This window comes from Pectinophora gossypiella, chromosome Z (assembly GCF_024362695.1).
Source record: "Pectinophora gossypiella chromosome Z, ilPecGoss1.1, whole genome shotgun sequence".
In the NCBI taxonomy this organism is placed as follows: domain Eukaryota; kingdom Metazoa; phylum Arthropoda; class Insecta; order Lepidoptera; family Gelechiidae; genus Pectinophora; species Pectinophora gossypiella.
In genome coordinates, this window is record NC_065433.1 from 13,639,942 (window position 1) to 13,650,969 (window position 11,028).

The following is an 11,028-nucleotide window of genomic DNA, read 5'->3' on the forward strand; positions in this document are numbered from 1 at the left end:
AAACAAGATGGCCGCCATACGAAGAGGGACAGTTTCGAATAAACAGGACACGCGAGCTGCTTTAGCAGCGAGCGAACCACGCGAAATCTACTGTATCTATATGTATGCGTGAGTGTGTATGATAGCAGCTTCCACTGACAACCACATGTGTGTATGTACACATACACATGTGTGTGTGTGTGTGTGTGCGTGTGTGCGCGCGCGCGCGCGCGCGCGTGTGTGTGTGTGTGTGTGTGTGTGTGTGTGTGTGTGTGCGTGTGTCTGTGTGTGTGCGTGTATCTGTGTGTGTGCGTGTGTACGTGCGCGTGTGCTCGTGTGCGTTAGCGCGTGTGTGAGTGTGTGTGTGTAAACATGTTCATCAATAATAATTGTGATCACTACTAATAATATATTATATTATTATATATGAATATAAATCAGAAAATCTGTCTGTCTGCATCCTTGCTCGGTCTAACCATCACTTAAAATCGTAAAATAAAATAAAATTTTTAACAAAAAAAAAAACCGACTTCAAACGCAAAACTAAAAAGCAATAAATAAATTTACTTCGCACAAAGTAATTAGTACGTATTTTCAATTAGTTAATTAATTTATAATTCTGAAGTCGGTGCCAAGTAAATGCTACAACAACCCTACTACAATATCAAATTACTATGTACACACAATATTGTTTAATACCTATATCAAAGCAATTACAAAACAATGTCAAACAAAAAATTACAAAACAATCAGTATTGAAAAATATATGAATCGGTACTTCGTTGTAGCATTTCCTTGGCACCGGCTTCAGAATTATAAAATAATTTTATATTTGAACTTAGCAGGTTTTAATATAAAACTCGATTTTTCATAGTGTAGTGTTGCCGTGCGCTTAGACTAGGTTAGACTAGCTTAGTCATTTTTGAGAAGATTTGAGCGAGACGTAGGTACCTGGGCCGCCACGCGCTGGATCGGATTTGAAAAACAGGAACTTATGATTTTTTTGCCAAAATTAAATGATTGTGTTATACCAATCGATATAAAAAAAATTATGGCAATGAAGAAGATATCGCATCGCTAACAAAAACAGTGGGATGTGCATTATCACAGGTTAATTTTCTGTATTTAATATTCTGCCTTCGAAAACCACCAGATCCTTTTATTATTTGGACTTCATCCATCTTTCTGCTTGCTTCTATTTCGATTTTATCGTCCATTGAATAGACTTTTCTTATGTTTTACTTATTGTAGTCAAAAACGAATAAAACAGTCTTGTATAGGAGCAACAAATAATAAAAATTGCCTTAAGTATATCTATGCAATCAATTTTTACTTTACAAGACTAAACTGATACTTCACTAAATCAATTTAGTGTTAAGTGAGCCTTTAAATAATCTGAGTAAAGTAAAAGAATACTTGTAGACTTAACAGTAGGCTGAGATAAGACTAAATAGTTTTGTGAATACTTAACTTGGTTTTGTGTATTCTAAATTATCTAAAGTAGGATTTTTTGAAAACTATATAGTATTAAAGAAGGAAATGAATTTATGAAGTCCTAATAAGTCCTATTTGATTTGGATAAATCTCACTTTAGCTAAAGTTTAGACATATATGACTTAATCACAATTCTTGATTGCTACTTGGGTTATGGCTATCCATGTGAACTGTGTATACTGGACTCAACTATTCTTTGACAAACCTGACTCATGCTCTGTGCTCGTTACGTTTTAGCCGTATATTGTGGAAATCTTTCGAATCGCACGCGCTGTCAGTATTTCAGTTTTGTATGAAATTTCACAACATAAACGGTCATTTTTGTTTTATTTTGAAAAATTCAACGCGTAATGGGTGACATCTGATATTGTCAATAAAAACAAATTCGTGAGAGAGTGATTTGGAAAAATCTTAATGTGTCAAGCCAGATAGATACCCATATTATTTTTTGCATAAATTGACATTCGTGTAGTCAGTCATTCATTTGTCTTCCTTTATAAGTTCCAATATTCACAAATCTCGAGTAACGATGATGGTCAGTACTTTACTTAGGTAAGTATATCTAATCAGGTCAAACGCAAATAAAACTAAAAGGTAAAACATCAAAAATATATTACGAATATTAATAAAAGTTTACGTACATCCGAGTAATAAATAGCATAATCTTAATTTACTTATTTAAATTTTAAAATGGACAAATTCCTGAAATAATGTTTTATTGATAAAGTCCTGGACGGAAAACTAAGGATAAAAGACGAAATTCGTTGAATAGCGAAGGATCATGTAAAATTATCAGTAGCCCAGAAGACATCTGTAATAAAAAATATTACTGTTAATGACCCATACCGATCTAAAATATTAATAGGTTTGAAAATATCTTACAAATTTTCGCTATAAGTGGTGTCTTTTCACTTCATGAAAACGTTATATTGTTCTAAATTTACTTTGTGTCCCAAGAAGGTAAGGTAAATAAAGAATCTTGATTGTCCGGTGGGTATAGGCTGTGCGACGTCAAGCTAGCTCAAAGTGGCGCCCTCTAGAGGACATAAACTGAAGACGAAAGTTTTTTTTTTCCAATGGTAGTAATATGTTGCAACATATTACTACCATTGGAAAAAAATATCAAATAAAAGGGCTTAATTTGCACATTTCAAATTTGTACATATTACCAGCTTTTAACTAGCCGGTTTTCTTTTATTTACTCTATAATTATGTTGAATTGATAACATGACTGCTCAGACATGTTCCGGATAGGTTTTATTTTAAAATCTTACGTAAAATACGTATCGGAAGCGCGTTATCTTAATAAATAAGACCTCAAAAAAAATATATTACTTAAGTTTAAAAACTAAAACCGACTATTGTAAAAACACGCTCTAAAAAGTATGACACCAGAAAAAAGCTATATTTCTCTGAAATTCTTCCGAATAGTGATGTTTAGAAGATAGCCGTGGTCGTATGTCATACGCATACTCTTAGCACAGATTGTCATATGACCACGGCTATATTATATTTTTAAAGTAATACGTAATTCGATAGCAAAAATAATTCGAAAATAAAAAATATACGTACCTTAAAATGTGGTGTAAAAGTGTATCCTAATAGGCCTTTATGTGGTCTGGTTTTTCTTCACGCTCGTATCTTTCCCACATTTTTGCATACAAATATTCCAGTTTTGATGCATAATGGCTACAGTCAAATAGAGTGCTAACCAAACGAGCTTTCGAAACCTTTGCTCTGATGTATCTGAGACTGCAAGGTAAAAATATATTGATGACTATTTATTCTCTGGTATTCTCACAATTTATGTTTAAGCAGTTCTCAGAAATGAGAATTCTGACTCGTATGAGTTCTATAAAATTCTATTAATTAACGTATTCATTCTTTAAAACCGATCCCAACAACCTTAATTCCCCTGAGCAACCTTAAAAACCCTAGTTTTTGAGTACTATTTTTTTTATTATACCTATTTAAAGATAGAAATTAATTATTTTTACTTACTATTCAGCATTTGTTCCCAATTTTATAGCGATATTTTGATAGTCGTCTCTATTTTTAGCTATAAGTTCTGAACAATTCAGAGTCTTTAATTGTGATGCCGCAACTCTGAAGCAAAAAAAAAAAAACAATTTATATCAATATATTACTTGTGTCCGTGTAAATGGCAGCCGCAAATTGTACGGGTGCTAGAATCCTAAGATATAAATCAAACAGCTTAGATACCAACCGTCACAATTCCACCATAACATTTTTAGGGTTCCGTATCCAAAGGGCAAAAAATAGGGTTCTATTACTAAGACTTCGCTGTCCGTTCATCCCAAGAACCGCGAAAGCTAGATCTTAGTTAAAATTTTCTCAAATTATGTATTTATGTTGTCGTTATAATTACAAATACTAAAACCAAAATAAAATAAATATATAAGGGGCTCCCATACAATAAACGCGCCACTTTGTCCTTTTCTGCTCGATATCAATAATGGCAACAGAGCGCTTGAAATATTGACAAAATACTTAACTGTATTTTCACTATAATAATAAATAATAAAATTATAATAAAATAAATATTTGAGAGGGCTCTCATACAAAAAACGCAATTTTTTGCCTATTTCTGAACGAAACCCTTGGTGCGCGTGTCTGGCTCGCACTTGGTCGGTATTTAATTATTAAGTAATTAACTACATATAAACTACAATCAATGACCTTTATTACAGATTAGTCTATTGTCACAATACAGTTCCAGGCTTCTTGTGAAGCCATGTAATAGCGGGGTCTCTAAAAGCTCGTTGAAGTTGGAAGTAGGTATGTTTTGGATTTTTTATACCTGGATGCAAGGGTCTCTCCCGGTAGAGTGACGACCGGCGTTCCGGTCCAGAGCACGTCCATGGCTGTTGTGTGACCATTACAGAGAGGCGTATCTAGGCATACATCTGCTAACTGTCCTCGCCTTACATGTTCCTCTTTACAAGCTATCTTGGAAAATATAATACGACCTTGCGGTAGCCCTGAAACGCAAACAGAATAATTTACGTCAGTGTTAGTTACGATTGATACTAAGATATCAATTTATTCTACATTCACTCGGAAAGTGCCGTTTTACTGATTTGAAGAGGAAACAGAAAGTACTACTGTCATACAAATAAGCGGGAAGAAAAATGTATGAAAATCCATTTTACTGCCCGCTCAATTCGGGAAGAAAAAAATATGAATAAGTAGTTATTTGTTGTTTAAAGAGCGGGAAAGTTTGTTTTACGCTAGAGCCGAATTTAAATCTAACTTCTGGCGAAGTAAGAATGAATCACGAACGCAACACTAGTAGAAACATAATTTCAAAATACAAAATGCCAGAAAGAAAAATGTTGGCTATATTCCTTGTAGGTGATTATTCAAGATTAGTAATAGGTCGCCTTTGGGGGGCTTTAGAGTCGTTCATAAACGTAGTTGTGTAATATACAATAATAATCTACTTTGATGCATTTGTTGTCAAATCGCCTTCCCTTCCCTTAACATTTAGCGAACCTTCAGCTTAGAATTTAGCTATCCGCCTTCATCAAATTTTTATTAATTATCTTCAAGAACGTGTAGGTATTTAAACACATTTTTACTTTATTATTACGTTTGCAGTGGTCAAGGATTTGAAAATTAATAATATGTTATAGTTGTTATTTAAAATTTTTAGCTTCCTTGAATTATATGACTTACTTACCTAAAGTACGTACGTATTTTTGAATATTTGGTTCCCCAGCAGCCGGGAAATTTAACAGCCAGAGAACACTGTTTGGCACAGCTTTGAGAATGTTTACCCACATTCCCATAATCTTCGGGTCCATTTTATATAACTGATTGAAGTTACAATACACAATTGCGTCATTCGGAAGCCCATACTGTTTCCTCGATGTAAATACAACATTACCGTAAATCTCTTCACCCGATGCCACCTTTTTGTTGGTATAATTTATTGATGTGCCATTATCAATAGCGATCCCATTCACAAGTACCTTGAAAGAAAAATACGTTGATATGATGGTCATCTGTAAACTTTATTCCGTATTTAATTCAAAGAATTGCAATACCTAATAAGACCTACAATGCGTACCTGTACTTGATGAGGATCAATTGTCGATTCAATTAAATAATTAGGAATGTCTATTTCTCTTATAATTATTTCTATCGGTTCTGATCCCTCATATGAAATAATTTCCGTTCTCTCACATACAGAAAATTTTTCTTCAATATTAAAATCTTCGGCGGTATTAATTAAAGCTACATTTTCATTTAATGAGATTTCTTTTACTTTCACTCTATAACGTATCTTTAAATGCGGAAACATTTGACGGTGATCCCCAATAAAATACGTGTGCGGCATAAACGCAAACTTTTCACTAAAATCTGCCTCCGCTGATATGGGTGAAGAATTTTCATCTGTTATGATATAGTCCATATAATCTGCTCCACTCGTACCTGGATAACCAAGCCACATTATTTGGATTGGGGCTGGTTTTAATGCAAATATTTCATTTCGTGCACCCTTTGTGTAGCCATTCATGTTAATTAAAATGTCGATGCCATCTTTATTTATTCTTTTAGCTGCTTCAATATTACAAGTCACAAGAGATAAGTCGATAAAATGTTCAGATTCGGTATGAATTTTATTTCGGAATGTGGTGCCGTCATCTGGATTCAAAGCATAGCAAAATACTTCTATCTTTGACCTATTATGCAGGCCTGGTATAGATTGCATTAAATGGGAAGTGGGATGATTTCCAAAATCACTGCTAACGTACCCAACCCGTAATCTCCCATTCAATGTCTTCAAATATTTAAAATTTATTTTACAGAATAAATTTACTTTTTCGGAATACAAATTAGCGTGGCGAGTAGCTATTTCCTTTCTCGTGGCGTTTGATAGTGGGTATAAAATGGAATGGTGTGGATGTATAGAAGATAGTTTTTCTTTCACTAATTGGTCTTCAACTATTTTAATGATTATATGCATTCTGTCTTCATAATCATCCCAATCACACAAAATTTGTAAACAATGCGTCAAATTACAGTAGGCATCGGGGAAGTCTGGTTTCAATTTAAGTGCCATTTTATAGGATTCTATGGCTTCTGTAATGTCACCCATATCTTTGTGAATGCTCGCTAAATTGCAATGGGCGTCGGCAAAAGACGGATTTATCTCTATTGCTTTTCTGAAACAAACGAGAGCACCGGAAACGTCTTGCAATTCCCTCAAAGTGTTGCCCATATTACTGTACGCATCCGCAAACTTTGGTTGGATATTTATAGCTTGTCTGTAATGCATCAACGCTTCATGGAGTTTTCCTGCAATTAATCATGCTTTGTGCATTCAAATTGGATGTTTTTGGAACTACTTTTGAACAAAATAAGAAATGAAAGTATATATCCAATAAGAACGCAAACAAGACAATATCTCAAAATAGTATTGCAGAATTGCAAGAAGTTTACATAACCATGTCTAATTAACTAGTCAGCATGTGTGCAATATCGTGATGAACACAATTATCTCCGCTAACAATATTTCGCAACATCAGCGCCATGGAATATAACACTGTAATTCGTTTTCAATGAATGTAGTTTATAAACAAAAAATAATTTCGCTTGCCATATTTGGTAACTATTAAAAATAACGAACCTTGCTGCTGTAACAGAGATGCCAAGTTGCTGTGAGTAGCTGCGAAGTTGGGAAATATTTCTAATACTTTCAAATACAATTCAGTGGCCTCTTCAATTTTTCCTTGTTCCCTCTTGACATTACCGAGGTTGTTGAGTGTATCAACATGCACGGGACATAAACGTAAAGCTTTGTTGTAACACTCCTCCGCCTCATAAACAAGACCCTTTTCTTTGAGTGCATTAGCAAGATTACAGTAGGCATCTGGAAAATTAGGCTGAAGTTCTATGGCACGCCTGTATGTTTCTATTGCAAGGTCTATAAAACCCTCTTTATAATACATGCAAGCCAAGTTTCCATGTATAATACCGTTGTTTGGACTGAGCTTCAAAGATTGCAGGTACACTGCTACCGCCCTGCAAAAGAAAAGTTTAAATAAGTATAATTATTTGTGTCCAAACCAATAGGTCCACCAATTTTAATCTTACAAGTTTTAGAAAAGTTAGAGCAGGTGAGTATCTAATACATACACAAACTCACGCCTATTTCCCACGGGGGTAAGCAGAGACTATGGAAATCCATTTGCTTCGATCCTGACACACTAAAAATAAAAATATATCCCTATTTTTTATTTAATATTCTTGATTGCAGTATTTTAAAAATAACATAACACAGAATCACGCCTATATCCAGAGGCAGAGGTATATAGTACACTTACTCCTCGCCAGCTATGTTTAAGTCCCATGTGATAGGGGGCGAGCCCGTATACTAAACATCCTTCATTTAAGAAGTTGATTGTGTCATTTAGTAGAAATATATGAATTCGATTACGTTTTCTGTACCTAAGTATTTTCATAAACCATTGGATTCCACCTTACAAGTTTGAATTCAGATACAGAAAAAATAGTTTTTAATACAAATATTTCTTCTGAATGAAAACAGCAACTAAATAAATGAAGTATGTTTTGTGTAATTACACTAATGAAAACACAAACCTTTTAATTTTATTCTTGAACCAGGTGATGCAGCCGTCGGACCAGCCTGCAGCCTGGGTGGCCAACCGCGGCGGCGCGATGTTGATGACCGTATAGACGACGATACATTGATAATCCATAACACGGACATGTCCTCAGCACGGGCAAGGTTGTACTGACGGGACACTCGCGGGAAACACGGCCGAGTCAGAGCATGACGTGACGCGTCACCACTCGCGCCGCGCCCGCGCACCGTGCCAACTTCCCTGGACTGGCGACGCTGCGTCGACGTAACTCGCGACCTTCGCCCACCAGTGTGTTCATACGATCAAACCACAAGCATATTTCACGCAATCTAATAACGGGAGGCCCATGCGCAGTTAGTCGTTTTCACGTTACGAGTATATTTAGTTACAACATCAAACGTCTCACCATAAAACACGTCAGTCGGTAGTCTGGAAGACTTTGTCGATGATACATCACCGTACTCCTCCTCTCATCGAGTATAACTATTAAAATTGAGCAATCGGTTAACTACTATTCCATGTATACTTTCAACTAATAAAAATACCATGTTCAAAGCTCGTATCCCAATGTTACACGATCAGCTGTTAAAGAAGTCAGCTGTTGCGGCCGCCCGTCTACGTGTCTATTATATTGTTTACTTTGCGGTGCGAATCTGTTCCGATCTGAGGACAAGCGTTCGGAAGCGTCTTGAAGAAATAACAATAGAAGGAATTGAGGAACCGCGCGATAAAATATTTTAAACGGTCATAAAATGTTTACGTGTGGTAATAAATGCGTGCATGTGCGGCACCACGGTTTTATCGATTTGCGTGGGTGCGGGCGGCGGTGTGCGGTGGGTGACGGCAACGTCAGAACGCGGCGGCGCTCAGCGCGACTGTGCCGCCGGGCTTTCCCACGCTGGAGTCTGGGGCTTATTTGCAAACGTTAGATGATTGCAACATTCGAAAGCTTCGCCACACCACCGATTGTCTAGGACGGGTCATACATCGTACAAAATATATTTTAAAACTATAAATAGAGGTACTTAGGTCAATTTTTAACGAATATACGCATAGGTATACTTAATAAGTACATAATTTGTTTATAATAATGTAATGAAGGTACCTTATTTTTATTGGCGTTGTTTGTTAATGTATTTAAACCTTTATGTCAATGTTACTTATTCTTTAAGTAATTATTATTCAAGCATTTTCGACAATTAATGTGACCCGTGTGGTAGGTAACTGATATCATTTTCGAGCGGTATCCACATAATACCACCTCCCACACAGCACTATCAATAAAACCTTTTATGTTCTGTCCACAGAACTTTTACAATTATTTAATGATTTTTCATGTAGTGATTGTAAAAGATGCAAGCGTTTTAATAATGATTATTTATCTCCATTCTAAAATGAGAATGCAAGAGTAGTTCTCCCTTGACACAGCGGTTGTTCTACTGACCTATTTTCCTAAACTCAGCTTATACACAAAGAAAACTGATCGTAATGCGACAGCGATGTTATTCATACGAATTGTTTTCAGCTTGTTATTTTTTACTGAAATTGTATTAGTGTACCTAGGTATTTTTTAAGAACTTCTAGGGCTCTGTGCCGAGCTTTTCTTTGTAGGTACTAACTACTTATCTTCAGCTTTATAGGTTGAGAAGCTGCAGTAATTTTATGCGGATGATACGTTCAACAAAAATATTCTTCCATACTTACTTATAAAAATTTACGATTTCAAGTGTAACTTAGTTACTTACCCACTGAATGAAGATATTTTTCTTTTACTCAACTGAGATCTATTTGTAATAAATTTATATACGTATTGAGCTAGCCTTTCTGTCTTTATTTATGATTTACATTTTGACTTTACTTTTGGTTCTTTCACTTCCATTAACGTTTTACGTATTCAAATAAACAAATAAATTATTATGACGCTATTTCTTAAAATTTTCTTCATACTTATAGGGTACCTACACAATTGCACAGATGCTTACTGTGAACAGGAAGGTTAATATAAAAAGTAATAAACAAGCAATATTGCTTTATAGATGAATTGTTTTAATGTGGCATTTTTAGTTCCCATTATACAACCTTAAGTGTATTGGGACCTTCGCTCAACAGCAAGAGATGGCGTAAGTGTAGCGGCGAAATTATTATTTTTGTCATACATTTCAAACTAAACTAAATGAGCTCTACACCTTTTTGCCACTACTTGGAGGCTCGAGAACTTAAAAATAATAAAAGAATATTATAAATCTTTCCTATTTTCTTCAGGTTTACTCTGGGTCTACGGTTTGTAATAATTATAAAATACTTTATTAATGAAATATAATTATAGGAACACCGTGGTGTTGCACCGGGATATTCTAAATTTCAGTAATATAATGACCAAACTCGCGTGACATCCAAAATTTCAATGTTAAAATCTAATTTTATCGCCCCTCTTAGCTCTGTCGCTCACTTGCCAACTTTTATACGATTTTGACAGATACGCAAGTAGTTATAATTAAATTCAAGAAGCATTGCCAAGGACTCCGGTTTAACATACGTAACGGCGATTCATATTTATCTTCCGTGCTCAGCACGTGCGCGGTGTCGATCAGTAAGCGTAATTTTAACTGAATTCAAACCTCGTTTTTCATTGTCATATCATTTTGTATAAAAAATATGCTTTGATATTTTGGCGACACGCCAAACAATAACCGGTTCTCCAGACGCGCCCTGATGACGCTTGTTCGTCAAATACCAATAGAATTACCGTTTACTTGCATTTAGTAGTAATATACATTTTCCTTAGTTGGAGGCGTTCCAGAAATTGCTCGTGTAATGGGTACGAGTATCATAATAAAGCCAGTACAATACTTTTTAGAAGTAACAAGAGTTACTATTGCGATAACTAGTTATTTAAATCATTTCTATTTTAGATCGGCGA

At 35.2% G+C, this 11,028-nt stretch overlaps 1 protein-coding gene across 1 annotated transcript; it reads right to left on the minus strand.

The window, feature by feature from the left end:
- Nucleotides 1-2,068: 2,068 nt before the first annotated feature.
- LOC126380681 (UDP-N-acetylglucosamine--peptide N-acetylglucosaminyltransferase 110 kDa subunit-like) lies at nucleotides 2,069-8,963 on the minus strand. Its single transcript, XM_050030244.1, has 8 exons — nucleotides 8,104-8,963; nucleotides 7,130-7,524; nucleotides 5,567-6,798; nucleotides 5,177-5,468; nucleotides 4,295-4,475; nucleotides 3,475-3,579; nucleotides 3,046-3,225; nucleotides 2,069-2,284 (listed from the first exon to the last, which is right to left on the minus strand). The coding sequence occupies exons 1-7, from the start codon at nucleotides 8,220-8,222 to the stop codon at nucleotides 3,072-3,074; spliced, it is 2,478 nt and encodes an 825-aa protein (XP_049886201.1). The 5' UTR covers nucleotides 8,223-8,963; the 3' UTR covers nucleotides 2,069-2,284; nucleotides 3,046-3,071.
- Nucleotides 8,964-11,028: the final 2,065 nt, after the last annotated feature.